General features: G+C 32.6%; 2 protein-coding genes across 2 annotated transcripts in view; both read left to right on the forward strand.

Annotated features, from left to right (window-relative positions):
• Window positions 1-10,967, forward strand: part of LOC108906539 (putative fatty acyl-CoA reductase CG5065) — a 21,286-nt gene extending 10,319 nt beyond the window's left edge. The window contains exons 4-8 of the mRNA XM_018709852.1: window positions 3,019-3,188; window positions 3,253-3,485; window positions 8,485-8,684; window positions 8,750-9,007; window positions 10,756-10,967. Of these exons, the coding sequence (XP_018565368.1) occupies window positions 3,019-3,188; window positions 3,253-3,485; window positions 8,485-8,684; window positions 8,750-9,007; window positions 10,756-10,918 (1,024 nt within the window). The 3' untranslated portion in view covers window positions 10,919-10,967. The remainder of the gene's footprint in view (window positions 1-3,018; window positions 3,189-3,252; window positions 3,486-8,484; window positions 8,685-8,749; window positions 9,008-10,755) is intronic.
• Window positions 10,968-18,758: 7,791 nt separating this feature from the next.
• LOC108906389 (lysocardiolipin acyltransferase 1-like) overlaps window positions 18,759-27,487 on the forward strand; it is a 12,045-nt gene continuing 3,316 nt past the window's right edge. Inside the window, exons 1-5 of the mRNA XM_018709621.1 lie at window positions 18,759-18,816; window positions 23,382-23,488; window positions 23,544-23,757; window positions 23,855-24,051; window positions 24,126-24,310. Coding sequence (XP_018565137.1) covers window positions 18,759-18,816; window positions 23,382-23,488; window positions 23,544-23,757; window positions 23,855-24,051; window positions 24,126-24,310 — 761 coding nt within the window. The remainder of the gene's footprint in view (window positions 18,817-23,381; window positions 23,489-23,543; window positions 23,758-23,854; window positions 24,052-24,125; window positions 24,311-27,487) is intronic.

Consider the following 27,487-nt stretch of genomic DNA (forward strand, 5'->3'; position numbering starts at 1 on the left):
ATCTGTTGTGGATAATTTATTGTTGATAACAATGTACATGGGATTTAGGAAAAATGTATATGTTTGAAAACAATTTCGTTTTTATCAAGTCTTTCAAATGTATTCCCTCCTTGCTGTCAGCTGATTGCGACGTTGCCACATTAATCCTCAAGTCAGACAGAAATGCAATTATTGGTTTCTGTTTCTAATTAATACAGCTGTACTATGTTCAAAACTTACATTAGTTTTACATCAAAAATAAGATAATACTGTGTACTATCTATGGAAAAGTTTTGTTTCAGAATTTCTACATTTTTCTCAGTTATGGGCAAAAAAAGAGCCGCACCGTCCCTCTTCGCCATATAAACCTATGTTAAAATGAACAACTCTCAACAACAACATCTCAAAATCTTGATTAAAAAAAAAAATGAAAAAAATATGACGCACAAAGGGAGCACTGGGTAATACGCTATATAAATTTCAAGTACATATGTGCATTTGAATAAACCCGATATACCTCCTTAAATTAAAGCACTTTGCTTAGTTAAAATTTCACATTTTGAAATTTTTTTGATGCCTTGTATCTTTTATTACTTGATTACTGCCCATGGCTTCCCAAGATAAACAAAACTTTTTATCAAGAATAACATTTTCTCGAAAAACCAACAATAAAAGAGTTTACACGCGTGCGGTACCCCATCCGAAGACACACTGTATATTTAAACATATAATTTTCAGTTTTTATTTATGATTGGCTATTTACTATCTAGTTTATTGGCTGTTTATAGCTTTATCTGTAAGGTTGAATATATTTTGCACACTTAGATTATTGATTTAAAAAAACATTTGTTTGATTTCATTTGAAAAGATTTGTTTCAAATAAACATTTGAATATATTTGAATTAGTTTAATCTACAACAGAGTTTACATAATTTTTGGTGAATCTTTATCTTTAGCTAAATACGTATATTAAAATAAGCAGAATCATCCATTCAACTTTTTGTGTTTTTTTTTCATAGACATCCTGTGGAAAAAAAATAAGAATAATAATTGATTAATTAACTTTAATGATAATTATATCGCCAAAATGATAATTACTACTTTATTGGCAACCTAAAATGTACAGGGTTTCCCGTCGAAAATTATTTCCTCGGCAACATTGGAAAGATTAATGACAAAATATATACACTGTGTCCCAAAAAGGTGGAACAAAATTCATATTTTGTTTCCCAGTTGAAATTTAAAAATTCTTATACCATTTATAATAATAATTATTTAATTCTTATAAACGACAAACGCTTTTAAAATATATAAAACTGTAAGTAACAAAAATATACTTGGTATGTTCACTGCTTAGCTTCGTCGCTCAAACTGACAAGGAAAACGACTTTCAAAATTCCCCTTCGCAAGCAAGGGTATTGTATATATTTCTATGTAGTAGTATACAGGGTCGGAAAATACCGATGGTCCATCTGCCGTTACGTGAGAGCGATAAAGTAAGTCGTAGAAATCCGTACGATAGAGAAAGATGGCTATAATGAAGGCGTCTAATAGTCACCACCCATTTCGCCCTTCCACAAATAAAAAGTGGATCTTATGTAGGTACACCATGTGCGTGCTATACTCACCGAGCAGGTTTCGAACTTATATTCACAATTTCAGATAAGTACAGAATATACTTTTTAAAAATGAATATTAAATCAATTCATCAAAAAACGTTATTTTTTTGCTGTTATAACAATTTCCCACTTATTATTATAAATAAAAAAATATTTTTTCGCTGGATTTACTTTTTTAATGTCTTAACTTAATTCTTTGATGGTTTTTTAAACAAAATAATTTTTTTTGTACATTATTAAACTATTTAACAATAAATTTCACGGATTTTTCATGAAATATTTTTATTTTTTGTTATTTTCTGTTTTTTCAACTATTATTTCAATTTAAAAAAAATAAAATGCACCATCTTAAAGTAGAGATTTTAAGCTTTAAAAAGTGCTCTCATAAAGTTTCAATATCACATTTACAACTATAGTTTTTGATCTATAAATGGCCTAAAAAGTCAAATTTGTGATTTTTTTAAATTATTGAACATGTTGGGCTCAATATTTTCCAAGTTAAATTTTTTAGATTTTTTCCATATCACTCACTGTTTCAATCGTCATTTGAAGAGTAATCTGTGAAAGTGACAGATATTTATTTTAAAAATTAAAAGAATGACAGGTATTTTATTATTATTGTACAAAATTATAGAATGACGTAACTTTGTACATATGTAGGTACTATATATATTTTTTTTTTCTCAAGTTTAAAGACATAAAATTCTGATAGCCGGATGACTCTTCTTTTATTTAAATTTTTGTGAGGCCGATTTGATCAAAAGTTATAACAAATTTAGTGTAGCGCGCTCGGGACCGCGCGCTCTTCGAGAGCTGTACTTACAATTAGGGGCAGCCCTTCTCATTTTTTGTGCGTTAGAAAAAAAAATTGTACAGCCTTCAATTCGCATTTTAGAAAAAAACTTGATTAACATTTTTTATGTAAAATTTCCTGTTCTTTCGAATGGCGCAGTAATTTTTTTTTATTATATTTTTTATATACTTTGCAAAAATTTTGCAACTAATTTGTTAAATAAATAATTTAGCGTACACTCTACAGTTGGTAACTTTTTATGTTGCTTCTGACAACTTTACAAAGCGAAAAATAAAAAGTTCTCTCTTCTCGTAATTTTCGCGAAGTCAAAATCTATTCACTAAATATAGATCTGACAAACATGGCTCAAAAAAATAGAAAATATTGCAGGAAAGTAACAATTTCTACTTACTAATAATTGACCTGTTTCAGCTATTTTTTAAAATCTGAACTGGAAAAAATTTTAATTTTGTTCCATCATTTTGAAACACACTGTATAATCATTTGTTTTTAACGTTTTAACAAGATTTATTGGAATAAAAACGGGTCCACTTTCTGTTCTTTCTAATATGAGTTATTGGCAACTCCGACACCTGATTCTGTAGTCTTTCTTATCACGAATTCCAGGAATATTTTACACCTCGCCAGGTGGATGGACGACGAACTACTAGAAACTCTCACCCCCAAGCTCTTGAAGAACTCCCCCAACACATACGCTTACACGAAGTGCCTAACGGAGCAACTGGTATCGGAATATTCCGACAGATTACCGATAGCCATCGCCAGGCCGTCCATAGGTAGGTATAGCCTCGTCGCCGAGCGGATCTGGACCTCACGGACTTTTCCGAATTTGTGTTTCAGTGACGGCTTGCTACAAGGAACCGATTCCCGGGTGGGTGGACAACCTCAATGGGCCTACGGGTATACTTATAGGCGCAGGAAAGGGGGTTATAAGGACGATGTTGTGTAATACCGAGTTAGAAGCTGATATAGTTCCTGTAGATATAGGAATTAATTCCTTGTTGATAATCGCTTGGAAGGTTGGGTCTCAGCCAAGGAGGGAGATAGACGTGTATAATATCAGCTCGAGTAAGGTAGGTAGAGATGTTTTAAAATCTTATGAGCTTTGACCTTCGTATGTGCAGAAACATAATTCCGACCGTCGCCTAAATTATTCTACGTCCTAAAAACATTACACCTATTATTCACAGTCTTTCTCGAGCTCTAGCGTAAACAAGCCTTTGATCCGTTTACAAATATCATAATAAAATGCCCTATTCTTTATTATTTTAATTTAAACAATAAAAATATATATAACGAACGTTCGCCAGTTGACTTTATTGATGCCCGAGCGCCTTAGTTCATTTCTAGTTGTAATGAGGCACATGGTCTAATTCTGAGTCAATGTTTTCACAACGTCCTTATTAGAAGAATTATGGGGATACGCAACGCCTTTCGCGCATTTCGCGGCTCATGAGATATTAAAAGATCTCTACAGTATGACACCATATAGAGTGTTCCTAAATATCATATACGTAAGGGAGGGGGTAATTCTTTGGCTCATTTCATGACTATAAACCCAAATAAACACGGGCGAGCAAATGCTTCGTTACCGATCTACAGGGTGTTGAAATTTCAAGATTTTTAAAGTTTTTTCTCTAGAGCTCTTACAGTTTTTGAGATATTTAGCTCAAATTTGAAATATAGGTTACGCTGTATGGCTTACATCACTGGGCATGCCAATTCCAGCTTTAATTTTTAAGAGGCAGTGGCCAATAATTAATTGAAGCAAGAGATTATCTAAATAAAGCCAGAGCCTACTGGACGATTTTAAGAATATTAATTTTATTAACAAATTACACAAAATCGTTTTTTTTTTTCGCGATAACAGATAAAAAGTTTCTCAACAAAATAGAAAATTCAATATGTATTTTAGAATCTATCAGCAGCGCACCGCACAAAAGTTCAGGGGAAGAACCCCGAAAAAATATCACCCTGTAGAATTTTACAACCTGCAGATTCAACGAGAAAAGTTGAAAAAATTGTAACCTATATTTGCGAATAACTTGATAACAAAAAAAGATATCGAACCCTTTTTGGCGTCAAAATGTAGCTATTTTTATGCTCTTCAAACTAACCTATAAAAAGCTTTATCTAGCTATTTCACTTTTTTAAGAAAACGTAAAACAACCGAAACTTGAATAAATAGCACCAATAAATAAACAACACTCGTTAGAAATTTCAAACTTATACTATTTATATTCATCAATTTTTTTGTGCTGAATTCATTTATGTAAAGAAAACTGCATTTAAAATTTTAGAGAGAAATCCATAAAACGGCATTCTCTTGAAATAACGCCATCTGTAGATTTTCATATGAAGGTAAATGACAGTAAGCATTGACCGCGAGATAAAGCATGAAAAGACCTTTCCAACGAGGTATAACACTATGGGCTTCTGAATCAGCCAATCCTTAAAAAAATGCATTTTTCTGATCAGACATTAGGGCCTTCCCCCACCCTTTTTGTCGAGAAATAGAACAAAATGTCAATAACAATAAAAGTTATGCGCAACGAATCCGGCTATCCATATTTGTACTATTTAATATACCTGAATAGGAAACATTTCTGAGAAAAATTCAAGTCCATGTTTTATTATGTAAATTGCGCCCCCTAGCGGCCGAACTACGAACTTGAAAACTATTTCCAGTGATTTCTCTTGGTCGATTTATTAATCAAATTTTTTTTTCCCAAAGTACTAGAGCTTGTACTTTTCCTAATATCGTACCCCGCTCACCTTAGTGGGACACACCCTGTATAGTGTAGGTATGTTTTTAATTTTTGAGTCTCAGTGTTAGTGATCTTTGACATTGACCATTTCGCTAAACTATCTTACTGTTACTACGAAAAGTACGGACGCACTTAGAAAAGTTAAAAGAGGTAATATTGAGAAGTTATAAAGTTCTAATCAATCAAAATACGGTATGTTTCTATTCTTTTTTCTTATTCAGCAGCTAATCGTCGATAGATATACCAAATTGATCTAAAGTAAACAAAACAGTAACAAAACTAAACTGTGAACAGTTAAAATTTAAGCAGAATGCGATCCGCTGTTCAGTTAAAATTCAATATAGCAGCTTCTGTAAAGCCACTACTGCCAGTTGACTTCAAACTTGCTGGTTTACTTTAATTTAAATCTCTTAAAGTTAAATATGCAAAAAAAAATAATTCGGATAAATTAGATAACTTGACAACGCTATTGACGTCGTCGAAAACAAAATTTTGTTTACGAGTTTATAATTTAATACGTTTTTAATCAGTCATTTAATTCCGTTTTTAAAAGATGATCACTTCAAAGAACAACTATGAAAATGCAGAATTAATTTAGCCAAGTCATCGCTACTAAATTTCGTGTTCATGTTTGTTCAAGGTGATGTTATTATTGTTCGAAATAAAAATTGAAGATTATTTATTTATAAGTGCAACAACATTTCGGTATCAATGTCAGGTATGTGAGTTTCCTCTTTATTAAAATATATTACTTTTTATCGACTTGAACAGGTTGTTTTTAAAAATGGAATTGTAATTTTTAAAAAATTTTTGTTTCTACTTCAAGAGAACATGTCTTTCTTTATAAAAAAATTCATGATTTTATATACAGGATGTTGAACTTTTGGAAAAATTTAGTAGTGACAATTGTTTCCCAAAAAGGCGCAACTGAAATAGTGCCCACGAGTTGTTATTATTATATCTTTGTGTCAATTTGGCCAAAATGTTTATCGTTTGTTAAAACACTAGCAATAATATTCCCAACAAACTTACACTAACACCTAAATTGTTTTAATTTAGTCCAACTGAAATTTTAATCATCAAAATGTCAAAGAACTACGATCGCTACAAATGACAGCAAGCACTGATTTTTCCTCGCGGTAGTACGAATGTATGATTAAAAATTATATAGCCAGAATTAGAAATCTCGTAATAGTACAGTAATTGAAGCTGAAAATCAGCTGTAACCTCCGAATTCTTTGAAACTGCATGGATTTGCATGAAAATTTAGAATAAGGCTCATCTTAGGCTCAACTTCAAAAGTGACATAAGCCCGATTGACGTTTTTTATTTTTTAGGGGTAAAAACTACCCCTAAGTGAAAAAATTTGAAAAAATGAAGTTTTAAGCATTTTATTGATAAAAATCTTGTTCGAGCACAAAGATTAAATAATGTTCCATGTTCTTGAACATGTTTTATGATATATTTGATCTTTTCGACCCTTTATTTAACCCTTAAAAACTACCCCTATGCAAAAATTAATTATAAAAAATTACTTTTTAAAGATTTGAAATGACTAAATCGTTCAATTATTTAAAATAAAAGTTACCTTATGGCTAATAAAAGAATTTTTCCTTTTCAACCCCTAAAAACCACCCCTGTATTGACAAAAATGATAAAAAATTACTTTTTAAAAGCTTGGAATGCTTTAACGGTGCAATTATTTCCCTCATTGCTTATGAAATAATTTGTATCTCGTAACACTTTTCAACCCTTATAAATCACCCCTGTGCTAAAAAAATTATAAAAAATTACGTTTTAAATCTTGGAATGCTATAATTGTGCAATACTTTAAAATAAAAATTCCTTTATATTGTTTATGAAAGAATATTTTACTTTTACCATTTTCAACTCTTATAAACTACCCTTTTACCAATATTAATGTAAAATATTTTTATTATAATCGATTTTTAAATATAATCAATCATAAAAAAAATTGCTACGCTGCATATAAATAATCACACTAAATTTTTTTACTTATTTTATTTGTATAATATAATATATAATATATAAAAATGAGAAAGCCTATTTTGCTCCGAAAAAATGTCATTGGTTTTTTTAACATAACTCGGTTAATTTTGAAGCTATAGTATCCTACAAAAAAGCATTTTAAAGATAATTTTAACAGCTGTAAGACCGTTTGTATATAAAACCTTTCATGTCCTTCGTTGTTTAAAGGGAAAGGATCAAAGGGCTCGAGACAGGTCGTTTTTTCACCAAAATGGAAACTTCAAGCGGTGATATTTCCTTTTATGCTACAGGAATAAAAGAAAAGCAAAATATTTGTTGAAAAAAGCTACATTTTGTTGTCTATCATTACGTATCTTTCATAGTTTCAGAGTTACTATATAAATAAGGCAATTTTTTTTGAATAACAAAAAAAAATACATTTTCAACTTTTACCGTACATTATTTAAAAAATACGCATTCTAAACCGGTCTAACTTCAGGATCGTATGAAAAACACTAAAACAAAACTAATTGTAAAGGGTCTACGATTATTTTTAATTCTGATGGAAATGGTACAGCGTTTACTGCTCATTTTTCCTTAAAAAATATGAGCAACTCATCTGTTTTTGGCGATAACTCCTTCAATTTTGCTGTAATTAACTTTTATAAGTGCTCATTTTGAAGGTTTTTTTGAGTACCACAAAAAACTCCAGGAGCGTTATACACGTAAAATTAATCCTTTTTCCGTTATTTGACGTTGAATACATCGATTCGAGTATTCCCCCCAAAAAAAGTCCCCTTCCACTAACCATATTTTGCTTTGTATAGTACGTACAACAGTTTTTAAATAACGATTTTCTTTGTTTATTTATAAGCTACATTTTTGTTCATTACACTTTTTTAATAAAATGCGTAGTTTTTGAGTTATTCGCGAAAAATACCTTGAAAAAGTTTTTTTTTTCACTCAAAATTCCAAGTTTTCAAACGTGAATAACTAAAAAACTATTGATTTCTCGTAAAAATTCTTCGAATATTTTTTGCTCGAAATTTGATTCTCTATTGATTTCCAGCGTTATTTTTGAAAAAAAATTTTCACCCCCGACAAGGGGTGGAACAGGGTGGAAGCGTCAATCGGCGTTATGTGACTAATGTTCATTGACCTTTTCTCTAACTATCCGCCAAATTTCAAGTCGATCGGTTCAGTTTCAAAGAATTGGGAGGTGAAAAGCTTCAATGACTGTACTATTAATTTTTAGATTAAAGAACTGGTTTAGCACACAAACGCCCTTATATCATTTTTTGTACCGCATTTCCAGGACCACTGCCTCAGCTGGGGTGAAGCCCTCGAACTGGGACGCAAGCACGTCTTCCAGTACCCCTTCAGCATGTGCCTGTGGTACCCCGGGGGCAGCCCCAAGACCAATTACTTAGCCCACATCATTGCCGTCTTCCTTTTCCATTTGATACCCGCCTACTTCGTAGATTTTGTCCTTACTCTGACCAGGAACAAGCCGTTGTAAGTATTTATCAATAGGATGCGAATCTGGACGGTTAAGTGGATGAAAACTGTGTTTTTTTCAGTTTGGTACGTACACAAAAACGTATCCAGAACGGTTTGAAGGTGTTGCAGTACTACACGATGAGACCCTGGGTGTTCCACAACAGCAAGCTGAAGGAGGTGTCCGAAGGGCTCGGCGAGGCGGACAGAAGGTTGTTTTATGTCGACTGGGAGAAGTTCAATCCCGACGAATATATGTTGAACTACGTGTTGGGTGCTAGGAAGTACTGCGCACACGAGGAACTGGATACGTTACCAAAAGCTAGACTGGCCCTTAAGAGGTTGGTATTGTGTTTGGCTACGCTGAAATTTTTGTTATTTTGTGCGGAAAATCGCAAATGTTTCTGTGTAATTCTATGTAATTTAACACAGTAACGTACTATGCTGTCGGCGTAAACCGGATGACCCGGAATTAGCGTGGTAAGTTGTATCAGTGCGCTAACAGCGTTGCGAGTTGTGGCCTTTTTAAAACAAATGTTAGAAAAAGGCAATGGAAAATAATGTAGTAAAACATATTACCTTTGTATGGTTTAGCAACGCAACGTGTTATTTTAAAGTCACCATATTTATTATATCACTGTGGACAAAGCGCCGAACATTAAAAAAATAGCCTATTGTTTTTACAAAAATGCAATTTTTAAACGTTTTTTGGACTGCTGATTCAGATTCAGCATAAAAAAATACACAGCATCTATGTACTCATGTCTCTAGTACAGAACTTTTGAATTACTAAAAGAAGGTTAAAAAAAATTCACTATTCACACGGAATTTGAGAAAACAAACTTATGGTACGCGTTTTTAAAGGTCAAAGGTATCCTCCGTATAAATATTACCCCCAATCAAAATTACATCCTGTATAGTTCTCGAAACGTTCAGGGAGCAGACGCAGATGCGTTTCTTTCAAATTTTTTTGGTGACACGAAAATCGCCTGTTCTAGGATCAATCCGAGGCTTCGAATTCCTCGTACTTGATTTATGAAGATCGCTGACCTTAGAGAGCAATTATTTAGTCGCACAACCTGTTTATAGCCAGTACAAGAGTTCTACCTTTCAGAATTTCTTTGCTGCTTTGCTAATACTACTCGTAATACTGTTTATTTATTGATAATGTAAAAAAGCAAAAAAAAAAGTTGTTCAAAATGCTCACCGTGAACATATTGGCAACATCCTAATCTTAAATAGATTTCATCTAACGTTACTCAACATCTCAGGGGTAACCGATCTAATCGCAAGCGTTATTCGTCTTCTTAAGTCAGCGAAGTCGAGGGGTTTGGTATTGTATACAATACTTTTGACACATCTCCATAAGAAGAAGTCTAATGGTGTCAGATCAGGGGATCGTACTGGCCATTTCATCGATCCTCATGAATCATTTTTCTGATATGCAGTTAACGAAATTCAAACGACTATAACACTGACAACTACTGTCATGCAGGCAGACAAACGTTACTAAGGCCAGACTTTTTAAACAGAAGTAAACAAAACTATTTATAGTTTTTTTTTATTTCATATCAGTAAAAAGGAACACTGGAATGGTTTTCGCTTATTTTCTCATTATCAAGAGCTAAATGGGAATAAGCATTGACTGTGTTGCAGTGAATTTCTGTAAAGAAATAATTTTCTTTTTTTAATGTTAATTTTTGCAATAAATCTGAAAGCACTTAATATTTCCGAAACAGTTGAAGATAGGTATAGGACATTGTACATTAATTATGTCTAGAATTTTCCGAAGATTCCAAAAATTGAATAATATACAGGGTGTTGCATTTAAAATAAGAAAATTGGTATTGACCCTGTACAAAAAGTTTTTGTTGAAAATACGCGCAACTAAAAATACCAATCGACGTGTCCGAGCGTTTTTTCGAACACGCCCCCATTTATTTATTATTATTATTATTATTATCATTATTAGTATTATTATTATTATTATTATTATTATTATTTCATTTGGCTGATACCTACTGTATGTGTTTCCATTGATATAATGTATGCTTTTTGGCAAGCATATAATTTTCTTTGAACTTTTCAGACTGTACTACATGGATCTGCTGAAGAATATATTACTGATAGCTTTATCTCTATGGCTACTGTTCCATTTTGCTGCGAAATTCCTGGACATATTCGCACACCCTTTGGAATTATTTGATGGAACTTACTTCCGATCCCTCCCAAAGATAGCCAAGAATATTTAGAGTACAACCCATTATTTATTCCCTATGTAAAATATATTTTATTATTATTATATTATTCTACATCTTAAAACCTTTTTGTTTCACCAAATGTTCTACACCAATTGTGTTATAATTAAAAACGATACGCCAAATTAAATGCCTTAAATTATGATCAAGCGTTAGATCTGGTGTTTGCAGAGGACACCATGGAAATTTTTTCTTGTACTATGTATAGTACAATCTCTGGCAGATATTTAACGTGACAAATGATGAGTAAAATAAAAATACGTGGGTGACATACAATCTGCGTTGGCCTGAAGCATCTATGCACGGAGGAGGACACGTGAAAATTATGGAAATGTGTGGCATACGCAGTTGCCATGGCATTATCCAGGTAGCGAACGATGAAAATAACTGCTGCGTATAGCCAGTCTCGACTGAGCAAGATCAATAGCTAATCTCTTGCACAAGCGAGAGCTTTTTTAATAAAATTTAATCTATAAATAGCTTATACGCTTATTAAAAAGTAAATAGTATCAAGGGCAGTGCCGGTTTTAGATTTTTTTGTGATTAGTTGAAAGTACTACCAAATTTGTCGAAAAAACAGGAATGCTTTCAGAATACATCGAAAACTTCGAACTTCTTCGAAATATATGTCTTGGAAGCCCCGAAACGCCTCAAAATGTATCGCAATACCTGCTCACTAAACTCTAAATATGTCGAAATATCTCGAAAAAGTCGAGGTACTTCGAAACATATCGAAAGAAACCTAGAAATATTTCGAAGTAGTTCGAGAGCTTTGGAATCCTTTGAAATTTTAGAATCACCTCAAAATGTCACGTTATTGTTAGAAAACCCTTAAATACATACGTCGAAATACTTCGAAAGTTCAAAGTACTTGGAACTCCTTGAGATACTTAGAAATATATAAATAAAAAAGATTAAATTATTTTGAAATATATCGAAATATCTGAGAATACTTCAAAGTACGTCGAAAACTTGGAACTCCTTCGAAATGCTCTTAATATCTAGCAATATTCACTAAACACTAAAAAAGCTAAAATATCTCGAAAAAGTCGAAAATACTTCTAAGTAGCTGGAATACTGTTTGAAGTCTTTCGGCTACTTTAAAAACTCCGAAATAACTCAAATTGTCTTGCAATACTTATTGTTAGAAAACCTCTAAATGCTTATATGTCGAATACTGTGAAAACATCGAACATCTCGAAGACTTCTCAATAGATGCAAAATACCTGGAATTACTTCGGAGTTAAACAGGACGAAATCTCGAAAATCTCAAAGTACTTCAAAATATACCGAATGAAACCCTAAAACATTCGAACCGCTTCGAAAACGTGAAAGTAATTCGAAATACATGTCTGGAATACTTCGAAATACCTGAAAATGTATCGCAATACTTATTGTAAGGAAATTTATGTTAAAATATGTCGAAAACAAGTAAGTATTTCGAACATTTTGAAGTACTTATAAATATGTATATAAAAAATGAATTATTCGGAATAGACTGAAAATTCCGGAAATACTTCGAAGTATCTCGAAAACTTCCAAGTACCCCGAAATACATACCTTGAAAACTTCGAAAATCTCTAAATGTATTGAATTTTTTTTAAAAAACCTTCTAAATACGATAAAGTGCTTAGAAATATATCGAAATGAACTAGAAATACTTCGAAATACATAATCCGAAAATTTCGAATACTTTAAAATGTATCATAGTATTTATAAAACTTCTAAATACTTGAAACACTCAAAACTCCGAAGTACTTCAAAATATAAAAACCTCAAAATACTTCAAAATATATCGAATGAAATCTGAAAATACTTCGAACCAAGTACTTCCAAAACTTCTTTCGAAATACACATCTTGAAAACTTCAAAATACCCCAAATGTCTCGCAATACTTATTGTTACATAAAGAATTTGGAATTACATCGTAGTACATTGCAAAAAATTCGGATATACTTGGAAGTACATATCTCGGAAACTTCGAAATATTTCGAAAAACATACCTTGAAAACCTCGAATATCTGTAGATGCATCGAAATCCTTAAAAAAACTTCTAAATACGACAAAGTGCTTAGAAATATATAGATAAAAACTGGAAATACTTCGAAATACATAACCTGAATACTTCGAATACTTTAAAATGTATTACAGTACTTAAAAAACTTCTACACTCAAAACCCCGAGGTACATCAAAATGAAATCTGAAAATACTTCGAACCAAGTACTCGAAATACATATCTTGAAAACTTCCAAATGTCTCACGATACTTATTGTTGTACATAAACAAACTTGGAATTACATAGTAATACATTCGAAAAAATCCGAAATACATCGAAGTATTTCGAAAACTTCGAAGTAGTTCGAAATACATACCTTGAAAACTTCGAATATCTGTAAATGCATCGAACTTCTTAAAAAACTTCTAAATACGACAAAGTGCCTAGAAATATATCGAAAAAACAGGAAATACTTCAAAATACATATCCTGAGAACATCGAATATTTTAAAATGTTTCACAGTAGGTACTTATAAAACTTATAAATACTTGAAGTACATCAAAATATAAATTTCAAAGTACTTCATAATATATCGAATGAAATCTTAAAATACTTTGAACTACTTCGAAAACTTCCTTCGAAATACACATCTTGGAAACTTCAAAATACCCCAAATGTCTCGCAATACTTATTGTTGTACATAAAAAACCTGGAATTACATCGTAATACATTAGAAAAAATCCGGAAATACTTCGAAGTATCTTGAAAACTTCGAAGTATGTACTTCGAAATACATACCTTGAAATTTTTGAATATCTGTAAATGCATCGAAATCCTTAAAAAATTTCTAAATACGACAAAGTGCTTAGAAATATATCGAAAAAAATCTGAAAATACTTCGAAATACATAACCTAACTTCGAATAATTTCAAATGTCTCACAGTACCTACTTCTAAAGACTGAAACACTGAAAATGCCGCAGCACTTCAAAATATAAAAACTTCAAAGTACATACTTCAAAATATACCGAATTTAAAATCTAAAAATCTAGAATCTAAAAGTACTTCGAATTGCTTCGAAAACTTTCTTCGAAATACACATCTTGAAAACTTCAAAGTACCCCAAACGTCTCGCAATACTTATTGTTGTACATAAAAAAAACCTGGAATTACATCGGAATACATCGAAAAATATCTGGAAATACTTCGAAGTATCTTGGAATCTTCGAAGTACTTCCAAATATATAATTTGGGGAATAATTCTAAGTCGACGAAATATGTCGAAGTACTTTGAAAAAAGCGAGGAAATACTTCGAAGTACGTCGAAAATTTCGAGGATCTTCGAAATACACGTCTTGAAAACTTCGAGACACAACAATTATCTATTTTTGGTGGAATCCTAAGTATATCGAAGTTTTTGAAACATTTCGAAGAATTTTAAAGTTTTCTCGTAGTATTTTCCCGACTTTAGTGCATATACCGTAACTCGCGTGTCAATCGATACGCCACTTGCTTAACAAGATCGCATTCCGNTCGAATATCTGTAAATGCATCGAACTCCTTAAAAAACGTCTAAATACGACAAAGTGCTTAGAAATATATCGAAAACAACTGGAAATACTTCGAAATAATAACCTGAAAACTTCGAATACTTTAAAATGTCTTACAGTACTTATAAAACTTCTAAATATTTAAAACACTCAAAACCCCGAGGTACTTCAAAATATAAAAACCTCAAAGTACTTCAAATATATCGAATGAAATCTGGAAATACTTCGAACCACTTCGAAAACTTCCTTCGAAATATTCATCTTGAAAACTTCAATATACACAAATGTCTCGCAATACTTATTGTAGTACATAAAAAACCTGGAATTACATCGTAATAAGAAAAAATCCGGAAATACTTCGAAGCATCTCGAAAACTTCGAAAACTGGAAATACTTCGAACTACATAACCTGAAAACTTCGAGTATTTTTAAATGTTTTACAGTAGATATTTATAAAACTTCTAAACACTTAAAACACTCAAAACCCCGAAATACTTCAAAATATAAAAATCTCAAAGTACTTTAAAATATATCGAATGAAATCTGGAAATACTTATTGTTGTACATAAAAAAACTTGGAATGACATCGTAATACATCGGAAAAAATTCGAAAATACTTCGAAGTATCTCGAAAACTTCGAAGTAGTTCAAAATACATACCTTGAAAACTTCGAATATCTCTAAATGCATCGAAATCCTTAAAAATCTTCGCCAAATCGAAGTGCTTAAAAATATATCGAAAAAAAACTGGAAATACTTCGAACTACATAACCTGAAAACTTCGAATATTTTTAAATGTTTTACAGTAGATATGTACTTATAAAACTCTAAATACTTGGAACACTCAAAACCCCAAAGTACATCAAAATATTGAAATCTGAAAATACTTCAAACTACCTCGAAAACTTCCTTCGAAATACACATCTTGAAAACTTCAAAATACCACAAATGTCTCCCAATATTAATTGTCGTACATAAAAAAAACCGAAATTGCATCGGAACACATCGGAAGAAATCTGGAAATACCTTGAACTATCTCGAAATGTTCGTAGTTCTTCGAAATACATATTTTGAGGACTTCGAATACTTCTAAAATTGACGAAATATGTCGAAGTACTTCGAAAAAGCGAGGAAATACTTCGAAATACGTCAAAAATTTCGAAGATCTCCAAAATATATATCTCGAAAACTTCAAAATAATTTTAAAAACCTCAAAATAGACAACATTTATCTATTTTTGGTGGAATCCTAAGTTTATCGAAGTTTTTGAAACATTTCGAAGAATTTTAAAGTTTTCTCGTAGTATTTTCCCGACTTTTGTGCATATACCGTAACTCTCGTGTCAATCGATACGCCACTTGCTTAACAAGATCGCATTCCGGATTAATTCAATAAGGATACAACATTTAAGGCTTCCCCGGAAGCTCTGCATGAGCGATAGGGTTGATATATCCGTACATTCAGTTACACGGCTCTATTCGTGAAAGGTTCCTCGAGGCTTCACACAAATGTTCCTCAACATGCACATGATGGCCATCACCGATATTATGTGCTTCAAGTACCTCCTCCTGATCTTAATTTTGGTTTTCCTCCACTAACGCGAGCCATGAGCGCAGGGTTCGGTGTTTGGTAGCGGCCGGTGGGAATCTTACACTTCCACAAGCGCGAAGACGTAAGTATGAAAGTACGAGATTTTAAAACTACTTATTTCATTCGTTTTTAATTATTTTACTTATAGACCGATCGAAATAACTCATTTATAGGAGTAAAAAAAAATTGTTACCTGGATTTTTATAAGTGGAAATGGTAAAGGGGCTTATAATAAACGTAAAAAAAATAAATGCGTGAGCAGGGGCGACGGTACTTAGAACTAGTATTTGGAAGTACATATCTCGAAAACTTCGAAATGCATACCTTGAAAACTTCGAATATCTGTAAATGCATCGAACTCCTTAAAAAACGTCTAAATACGACAAAGTGCTTAGAAATATATCGAAAACAACTGGAAATACTTCGAAATAATAACCTGAAAACTTCGAATACTTTAAAATGTCTTACAGTACTTATAAAACTTCTAAATATTTAAAACACTCAAAACCCCGAGGTACTTCAAAATATAAAAACCTCAAAGTACTTCAAATATATCGAATGAAATCTGGAAATACTTCGAACCACTTCGAAAACTTCCTTCGAAATATTCATCTTGAAAACTTCAATATACACAAATGTCTCGCAATACTTATTGTAGTACATAAAAAACCTGGAATTACATCGTAATAAGAAAAAATCCGGAAATACTTCGAAGCATCTCGAAAACTTCGAAAACTGGAAATACTTCGAACTACATAACCTGAAAACTTCGAGTATTTTTAAATGTTTTACAGTAGATATTTATAAAACTTCTAAACACTTAAAACACTCAAAACCCCGAAATACTTCAAAATATAAAAATCTCAAAGTACTTTAAAATATATCGAATGAAATCTGGAAATACTTATTGTTGTACATAAAAAAACTTGGAATGACATCGTAATACATCGGAAAAAATTCGAAAATACTTCGAAGTATCTCGAAAACTTCGAAGTAGTTCAAAATACATACCTTGAAAACTTCGAATATCTCTAAATGCATCGAAATCCTTAAAAATCTTCGCCAAATCGAAGTGCTTAAAAATATATCGAAAAAAAACTGGAAATACTTCGAACTACATAACCTGAAAACTTCGAATATTTTTAAATGTTTTACAGTAGATATGTACTTATAAAACTCTAAATACTTGGAACACTCAAAACCCCAAAGTACATCAAAATATTGAAATCTGAAAATACTTCAAACTACCTCGAAAACTTCCTTCGAAATACACATCTTGAAAACTTCAAAATACCACAAATGTCTCCCAATATTAATTGTCGTACATAAAAAAAACCGAAATTGCATCGGAACACATCGGAAGAAATCTGGAAATACCTTGAACTATCTCGAAATGTTCGTAGTTCTTCGAAATACATATTTTGAGGACTTCGAATACTTCTAAAATTGACGAAATATGTCGAAGTACTTCGAAAAAGCGAGGAAATACTTCGAAATACGTCAAAAATTTCGAAGATCTCCAAAATATATATCTCGAAAACTTCAAAATAATTTTAAAAACCTCAAAATAGACAACATTTATCTATTTTTGGTGGAATCCTAAGTTTATCGAAGTTTTTGAAACATTTCGAAGAATTTTAAAGTTTTCTCGTAGTATTTTCCCGACTTTTGTGCATATACCGTAACTCTCGTGTCAATCGATACGCCACTTGCTTAACAAGATCGCATTCCGGATTAATTCAATAAGGATACAACATCTAAGGCTTCCCCGGAAGCTCTGCATGAGCGATAGGGTTGATATATCCGTACATTCAGTTACACGGCTCTATTCGTGAAAGGTTCCTCGAGGCTTCACACAAATGTTCCTCAACATGCACATGATGGCCATCACCGATATTATGTGCTTCAAGTACCTCCTCCTGATCATAATTTTGGTTTTCCTCCACTAACGCGAGCCATGAGAGCAGGGTTCCGTGTTTGGTAGCGGCAGGTGGGAATCTTACACTTCCACAAGCGCGAAGAGGTAAGTATGNAACTTTCGCCAGAAATCTCAATGATACCATTTTTCACCCCTCTTCAACCCCCCAAATGAACCCTCCGCCGCCCCTGCTCACGCAATAATTTTTTTTACGTTTATTATAAGCCCCTTTACCATTTCCACTTATAAAAGTCCAGGTAACAATTTTTTTTTCTCTAAGTGTAATTTGGTTGGATTATTATGATTTAAACTGTACGGCGTATTAGAAGTTTGACAGCCATAATTTTAACAAGCGGCAATACACAGGGTGTCACAATATTGCGCGTACATCGAGCTACCACAATTTCCTGAAATCGGAACAAGCGTATTTACCTAAAAAGTTACTTGGTCGACAAAAAAAATGTTTTTTTTTCAAACAACTTTGAAGAAATGGCAGTCAAACTCCTAACGCACTGTACATCCAAGCCGTACTGCCCTGAAACGAGCTGTATCCTTCGCAGGACCCGCCCGGCCGAGGGGAAGGACGGGAATGGGCCGCTTCATCCCCCTCCTGGTCCAGCAGGGAGGCTGAGGGTGGAAAATCAATAGGAACCCGGATAAATAGCTTTGCCGGGTAAATCGCGAGCACGAAAAGCATGTAGTCGGCCGTGCGGGAACATGTGAGCGTTAGTTTCGATTGTTTTTTCCATTGTTTCCGGGTTTCGTATGTTGATTTGAGCCATGGCCGCCGGGATAGGGTGGCTGTATTGTTTTCTGTGGTTTTCCAGCATCCTGGCAGGTGAGGTTCGCGAGACTGGCGGCGACAGGTGTCGAAGGTAGATTGCCAGGGCACCCAGTCGCTTGATAAGTACAGTATTTTCGGTGAAATCACTATAATTAATTGTATTATTGTTGTTGTCTCCCAGATGGGGACTCTTTCATTGTTGGTTTTTTCGAGAAAAAATTATTTTTAATAAAAAGTGATGCTTATCTTGGGAAGACATGGGCAGTAATATAACACAGAGGGCGTCCAAAAAATTTCAAAGTGTGAAATTGTCCCCAAGTACACTGCCTTTAATTTTTATTTTCATTGTATTTAACAAAGTTGTGTTAGAACTCAAGAAATGCTTAAATACGGGGTTTAGTCAAGAAAGTTTAACTATCTTACTTAAAGCAGACAGAAATTGTAAAAAGTAAGTAAACTTTTTTTAAATATAATATAATATAAAAATAGCTACCAATTTTGATTAAGATCCTCTTCCAAAAAGTAAGGACCAATTATTTTATGATGCGTTATGCCATCCCAGACATACGAATTTTAGGACTTTTGAACCCCCGTCCTTGTCACAGGTTGTTACATTTTTATAATCCCCCCCTCCTGATGTGACGTCACATATTTTTTAAATTTAGGCATGTATTTAAAAATAATCGAGAGAAAACAGCTATTTTCATTTTTTACTTTTTTTATTAAATAATCCTAATAAAATCAACAGTCAAATATTTCAGATAACCGAAAAAACAAACGACTAGTTAAAAAACAATAAACGACTAATTATGTTAATTATAGATAAAAAACTTAATTATCTAGTGTCGATGGATTTTGGACCCACTCTTTCATATAGCTATTACTGGTAAATCAGGCACTTCATTTTCGAGAATGCTAAATTATTAATAAATATAGATCAAGTTCGTAGATTTTTATAGTTTTTTATTCACATCTAAATTTCGCGTTTTAGTATTTTAAATTTTAACATGTGACGTCACAAAACTTTTGACCCCCCCTGCCCCTTGTCACACATTGTCACATTTCGGTGATACCCTCCCTCCCCATTTACGTGTGACGTAATTTATGGATGACCCCTAAGTTAAAAATGTTTAAAATTATTACTTATGTTGCAAATTAGCAATAATTGATGAAAAAAAAGGCAAAATAATCAAGTTTTTGGATATTTTTTTTAAAATATTTTAATTGCTCCGAGGGAATTCTAATTAAAAAAAATTTTAGAATATAATAAAACAACATACCAATTTTTATTAAAATCAATTCGATAGTTTTCGCAAAATAAATTTTCTAATTTTCAAAATGAATACCCTCAAATAAAGATACTTGAAAATTTTTTCACTTGGAAAAGACCGCTCAACCTTTCAAATGGTTTTTGAAAAATTGAAATCGGTTGATTAGGACGACCACAGTAAATTTTTAAAGTTAACACTCTTCTTTTTTATTTTTAAACAATTAGATTACATTTATCAATTTGCAATTTAGTTTTTTTCAAAAATTATAATTTTAAGAGGGAATAACTTTTTCTCACAAAATCAACAATAAAAAAGTTCTCAGGAATGTGGTACCCTATTCGGGGACACACTGTATATATTTCTAAGTACTTCGAGGAGTTGGAAGTACTTAGTCGTATGTATTTACAGATTCTTTAGCAATACCTATTGCGCGACATTGTTAGAATATACACTACCGCGTATATTTCGAAATACAGTGTGTTCAATTACATCGGCACCGTATGGGATACTTTTTTATTATTGGTTTTATGAAAAAAAGTTGTTCTTGATAAAAAGTTATGCATGGCCTAAACCCAAAATGAAGTAATCAGATTTTAATTTTTTGCAGTCGTATATGCGGATTGTCGAAAAATGTTAATTTTGCTTTGCAAGAGTAAAGTACCTTTATTTTTTACAATATCAACAATCGCTATTAAGAAAAGTTGATCCTAATAGAAAACTACGGTCAAATATCCAATATTATCTATCTACCATTACAAAAAAAAATTTTTGTAATAAAACAGATTTTGTTATTTTTACACTCTTCTCTGTTTTAGCAATGATAGTTACGTCTAGAGATCGACATTAAATATAGGATGCACTGACAAACCGATAAATTCAATACAAGAAATGTTTTATGATTTGCAAAATTAAATTATAATTTATTTGTTTACTTCCTACTGTTTATACCCAAAAATTATTGAAGATTGTTTTTAGTGATAGATGGATAATATTGGACAATTGACCGTAGATTTCTGTTAAGATAAACTTTTCTTAATGACGATCGTCGATATTGTAAAAAATAAAGGTACTTTATTTATACTTTATTTACATTTTTCGACAAACCTCGTACACAACTGCAAAAAAATTAAATCTAAATAACGAGCGTTCAAATAAAAACGTGGTCGAAGTTGGCTCTGACACATTGGACGTAGGGAATAGCTTATAACGACCAACTTAACCTCATTTCTCAACGAGCCGTATAGCAGATGTCAGTTTCAATAACGTTAATGACTATATAACTTTATTTTAAAGAATAATCGTTATAACAATAACAAACAATTAAAGGAGAACAAACGCAAATCTTTTTTTAACACTGTGTGGCAGATACCGAATGATACTCCCACCATTTGTGATGAAACGTACAGAAGTTCTTGGCGCATTTTCCATTATTTGTTGGACATTTTCTTTTAATTCTTCAGTCCGCTTTTTAGGTCGGCCGCTTCCTTCTTTTCTTGTTACACTGCCCGTTTCACGAAAAACATTAACACAACGCTGAACTGCACTTTGAAAAATTTTGTACTCAACAACGCCGGGAAATTGATTTTGAAATTCTATGAAACATTCCTCAATAGAATACTTCCATATTCCATCAATCTTGCGTCCATTTCTAAAGTAGGACTCTATGATAAACACTTTTTGTTCTTGAGAAAACACCATTTATAACGGCGATATAGCGCTTTGACAGATGACGTTTAAGTTCATTTGCTATACGCTACGCCCTACGTCCAAATTTTCAGAACCAACTTGACCACGTTTTTATTTGAACGCTCGTTACTTCATTTTGGGTTTTAGGCCATACAGAACTTTTTATCAAGAACAACTTTTTTTCATAAAACCAATAATAAAAAAGTATCCCATATGGTGCGGACTTAATTGGACACACTGTATTTCGAAGTATACACAGTAGTGTATATTCTAGCTGTTCTCTGTAAACTCTTCTTTTGCGTGTAAAACTTACGGAGATTCTAAGGAAAAAAATTATCACAGTTGAAAAAATATTGCTAGAATCGGCCCCATTGATTTAACGTTTTTTAACAAAGAAAATTATACAGGCTGTTTCAGAAAGACCTACCATAAATACAGGGTGTGACAGTACGATAAAAAATAACAATTTTTTGTTCTGTGAACTATATGTCCTATCTCCTCTAGTTTTCGAGATACAGAGCGACAAAATAAAATTTTTTAAATAGAATTTTTACGAAAATTTCCAAACGGTGCGAAATATTTTTATGAAATTTGGTATTCCGGGTTTTTTAAGGATGTCAAATACGCTGATTCTAATTTTTTTGAGGTTAGGTTTTTTACCATTCGGGCTCCAATTTCTAATGTACAATTTTATTTTTCAAAAATAATGTTTTCTTGTTAGAACTTCCTAATGTGGACGGTTTTCGAGAAAAAAGGCTTTTAATTGAACTCTTACAATAAGTGACTTTTCTCAAAGTAGGCTTATGTCAAAACATATTGATGGATGTCTCATAGACAACGTATACATTCTTAGTAATATTTTAAACTCTAATTAACCTTATATCAAAATTTTAGTGACTGTAATTAGTCATTACTAACTACAGTCACTAACAATCACTAAAATTTTGGTATAAAATTAATTAGAGTTTAAAATGTTACTAAGAATGTATGCGTTGTTTATGAGACATCCGTCAATAAGTTTTGACATAAGCCTACTTTGAGAAAAGTCACTTATTTTATACACCGTAATATTGTAAGGGTTCAAGCCTTTTTTCTCGAAAACCGTCCACATTAGGAAGTTCTAACAAGAAAACATTATTTTTGGAAAATAAAATTGTACATTAGAAATTGGAGCCCGAATGGTAAAAAACCTAACCTTAAAAAAATTAGAACTTAAAATGTAATAGGAATGTAGCATAACTAGCGCTCTCTATGAAATATCCAAAAAATAATTAGACCAGCGTATTTGGCATCCTTAAAAACCCCGGAATACCAAATTTCATAAAAATATTTCGCACCGTTTGGAAATTTTCGTAAAAATTCTATTTAAAAAATTTTATTTTGTCGCTCTGTATCTCGAAAACAAGAGGAGATAGACGTATAGTTCATAAGACAAAAATTTCTTATTTTTTGTCGTACTATCACCCCCCGTATTTACGGAAGGTCTTTCTGAAACACCCTGTATATTCTGCTACTCAAAATTTCTTTCCCTGTTGGACTTCGTATTAACAGCGCCTGTACTGTAAAACTATTTGTCACGTAGAAACATGTGCAGTAGATTCTGGTTTGAAATACAGTTTACAGTTTATTTAACCAACTAGTTTCCTCTTTTTTTTTTTTTAGGGTATGCATCCTTATTTTGTCCTCTGTTGCCTGTCATGTTCATTTCCAACAAACTTTACCGCTACATCACCGACATCCTCTTCACCTACTGGCAGTACTATCCCACGGTGAGTAAAAATCGTTCCAAAAACCCTTCACCTATAACCACGACCAAACTTTCAGGCCATGCTGGAAATACTCTGCGGCTGCGACATCCAGGTATCCGGCGACCCCGTCCAGACCGGGGAGACCTCCATCTTAATCATGAACCACAGAACGAGGACGGACTGGAATTTTTTCTGGCCCACCTTGTACCACAGCGTTGTCGGGAAGGGCAAGCTGTCCCATTCCACCAAATTCGTCCTTAAGGACGTCATCAGGCACATTCCCGGACCAGGTTTGTACAAACACCCCCCTAGCATGAAGTACGGGCCTCGAAACGGACCCTTGCGGTACACCAAAACGATTCTGCTTCTATCTCCGATAAATTTCAGGGTGGGTGATGCAGTTGGCTTGCTTCGTTTACATAAAAAGGTGCTGGTTGCTGGACAAGGAGATCCTCCAGCGGTACGTCGACTACGTGGCCGACATATCCTACAAGCACAGCCTTCTGGTGTTCCCCGAAGGCACAGACTTCACAGAGGACACCAAGAAGAACAGCGACGACTTCGCTGCAAGAAATAACATCCAGGTAAGGCCGGTTCGTTATTGGGGTGCCTCAAGGCACAACACCGGGGCCGTTCTTAGGAAGAATTTGATTTTTAGAAGTACGACTACGTGCTCCACCCTAGGACCAAGGGCTTCACCTTCCTGGCTCATCAGTTGCTGTTGAAAAACAACCTGGACGCCGTCTACGACGTCACTTTGGTGTATCCAGACACCGTGCCACAAAGGGAGAAGGTCTTGCTTATGGGATACTTCCCCCGAGTGGTCAAAGTTCATTTTGCCAGGTAAATAATGTTTAACCTTAAACACATGAGTATACAGTCTGTTTAATTATAAAGGCCCCGAGCTATAACTCGGTTACAAATTTTTGAACATCCTGTAAAGTATTTTTTTTTTCGTCACACTGTAGATGAGTAGTGACGTCACCGATATTTTTTTTAAATGGGATTGTATAAATGTTTTTGCATGTTTCGATAGATTTTTTATTTTCATTTCGACCATATGAAATTTGAATGCCTTTGCATAACGAAATTTTTGAGAAAAAAATGGGAATAGTGAAATTTAAAAGTACTGTTCAAACCGTTGCCCGTTTCTTTCGATACATAATTCGCATCTTCGAATGACACTTCTAACTGAATTTAATTTAATGATGTGTGGAATATTATTTAATGCAGTTATTTGGTGGTGTTAGATAAACTTCGTTATTTACGAAACCCCATGACGCGCTGCATAACTTTGTTATTTTAAATGGAACACCCTGTATATTATTGCATATTTGAATTTCTTGTTTAATATTAGGTAGAGTTTATTAAATGTACATGGTGTTTAAAACTTAACGTTTTCGAGATAATTAGTTGTTTTTGAAAAAAATCACGATTTCAGCTCTATAAGTAAAGCTAGATAGCGTCTAAACTGTAAGAGTTAGAAACCTGCAATTTTTAATTGTCATGGGGTCTAAAATAACTAAAAAAATATAGCACCGATTGAAAAATTTTAAATGAGAAAGTTGTAGGTTTTAAAAAGATCTATCGACTGATTTTTTGAAAGTATCGATTGCTTTGTTACTTTTCGAGATATATCGAAAAAACCGTTAAAAATCTTCTCTTTTCTCTTCTTCTATAACTCGTTTACATTTACGTGCCCATATTTGCTATTTACTGCAAGCATAGCCCGCGGCAAGCCAAAAAAGTACATTTTTGAAAAATTTAAAAATATTAATTATTTTTCGAGATATATCGATTTTTTGAAAAAAAGGCGCTCTCGAAAATTGGCTAGATCTTCTCAGCGGATAGCCCTACAGTAACGATTTTCGGTTTATTTTCTTCGTAAAGAGTTATATTATCATGCTGTTAAAAAATGTTGACGATTTTATTAATTTTAAGGATCAAAAAATGACTGAAAAAGTTGCACTTTTTTTGGGTATGTTTTTTTCAAATAACTATTTCAATTTTTATTTTATGAAAATGACTTTTAAAGAAAGAAACTGCTGACATTTTTTCACGAATTTTAAAAAAAAATGTTTTTCTACGACCTTCGGGAGCCGAGATAATTTTTTTACTTAAAAAAAAATTTTAAGGACGCAATTAACATTTTTCAGCTATGCGCCTGATGGAGGTTAATATTGAATACTTATATTTTCAAAAAAAATAGGATATGTTTACTTGATTTTTAGTATTAGTAATTGAGTAATAAACTGAAGCGTGCAAGCGCTGAGTGCGTCAGTTGGACCGGACGGAGAAGTAGGGGGAAGCGGCGCGCGCTCGCTCTGAAAACTGATGACGTGCAATCTAAACGGCTCGTGCTTGCAAAATCTTTGATATCTCGACTTCTGGACCACGTACAAAAATTCTTTTGCGCTTAATCTGCAGTGGCTAAACACGAATATTATAGTCATTTTCGCATTAGAAGCAAAATACTCCCGTAAATGTATAGCTTTTATTTAACTTACATTTTTTTTCACGAAAATATGGAAGACGAACAAGAAAATTAATCAAAAAACAATCCGACAATGAAAAGAAGAATTTCATTCGATAAATAATTTTAGTTTTCATTGTAATAATTTTATAGATATTTTATACATACTTAGTTGTATAATTATTAAATATTTTTGTAAATAAATTAAATTCTTTAAACTTATTTTACACCAAAATGAATTAATTATTGAAATGATGAAGTAATTGTTAAAAAGCCAGCAACAAGTACGTCAGTATGATTAATGAAGCAAAAAATTAAGGTATTACACGAAAAATACTGTAATATTATTAATTATTAAAATGACGATAAATGCAAAAATATGTAAATTAAATAAAAACTAAACATTTACGGGACTGTTTCGCTTCTAAGGCGAAAATGACTATAATATTCGTGTTTAGCTACCCCGGATTAAGTACAAAATAATGTTTGTACGTGGTCCAGAAGCCGAGGTATCAAAGATTTTGCAAGCGGGAGCCCTTTAGACTGCACGTCATCAGTTTTCAGAGCGAGCGCGCGCCGCTTCCCCCTACTTCTCCGTCCGGTCCAGCTGACACACTCAGCGCTTGCACGCTTCAGTTTATTACTCAATTACTAATACTAAAAATCAAGTAAACATATCCTATTATTTTTTTTTTGAAAATATAAATATTCAATATTAACCTCCATCAAGAGCATCGCTGTAAAATGTTAATTGCGTCCTCAATTTTTTTTTTAAATACAAAAATTATCTCGGCTCCAGAAGGTCGTAGAAAAACATTTTTTTTTAATTCGTGAAAAAATGTCAGCAGTGTCTTTCTTTAAAAGTCATTTTCATAAAATAAAAATTGAAATAGTTATTTGAAACATACTCAAAAAAGTGCAACTTTTCAGTAATTTTTTTATCCTTAAAATTTATAAAATCGTCAACATTTTTTAACAGCATGATAATATAACCCTTTACGAAGAAAATAAACCGAAAATCGTTACTGTAGGACAATCCGCTGAGAACATCTAGCCTATTTTCGAGAGCCCCTTTTTTTAAAAAAATCTATATATCTCGGAAAATAATTAATATTTTTAAATTGTTCAAAAATGTACTTTTTTGGCTTGCCGCGGGCAATGCTTGCAGTAAATAGCAATTATGGGAACGTAAATGTAAACGAGTTATGGAAGAAGAGAAAAGAGAAGATTTTTAACGGTTTTTTCGATATATCTCGAAAAATAACAAATCAATCGATACTTACAAAAAATCAGTCGATAGATCTTTTTAAAACCTACAACTTTCTCATATAAAATATTTCAATCGGTGCTATATTTTTTTAGTTATTTTAGAAAAACAGTTTTTTGCAACTTTGCGATTTTTTTTAACCTTGTTCGCCATTTTGGATCGAGTTTAAAGAACAAGAAACTCAATTTAAAATTTAATTTTCTATACGGTCATATTTTTTTTGTCCAGGTAATAATTTCTGCAAATTTAACATTAATCCGTGACAGAATGCTTGGACTAT

Source organism: Anoplophora glabripennis, unplaced genomic scaffold, assembly GCF_000390285.2.
Source record: "Anoplophora glabripennis isolate ALB-LARVAE unplaced genomic scaffold, Agla_2.0 scaffold59, whole genome shotgun sequence".
NCBI classification, from domain to species: Eukaryota; Metazoa; Arthropoda; class Insecta; order Coleoptera; family Cerambycidae; genus Anoplophora; species Anoplophora glabripennis.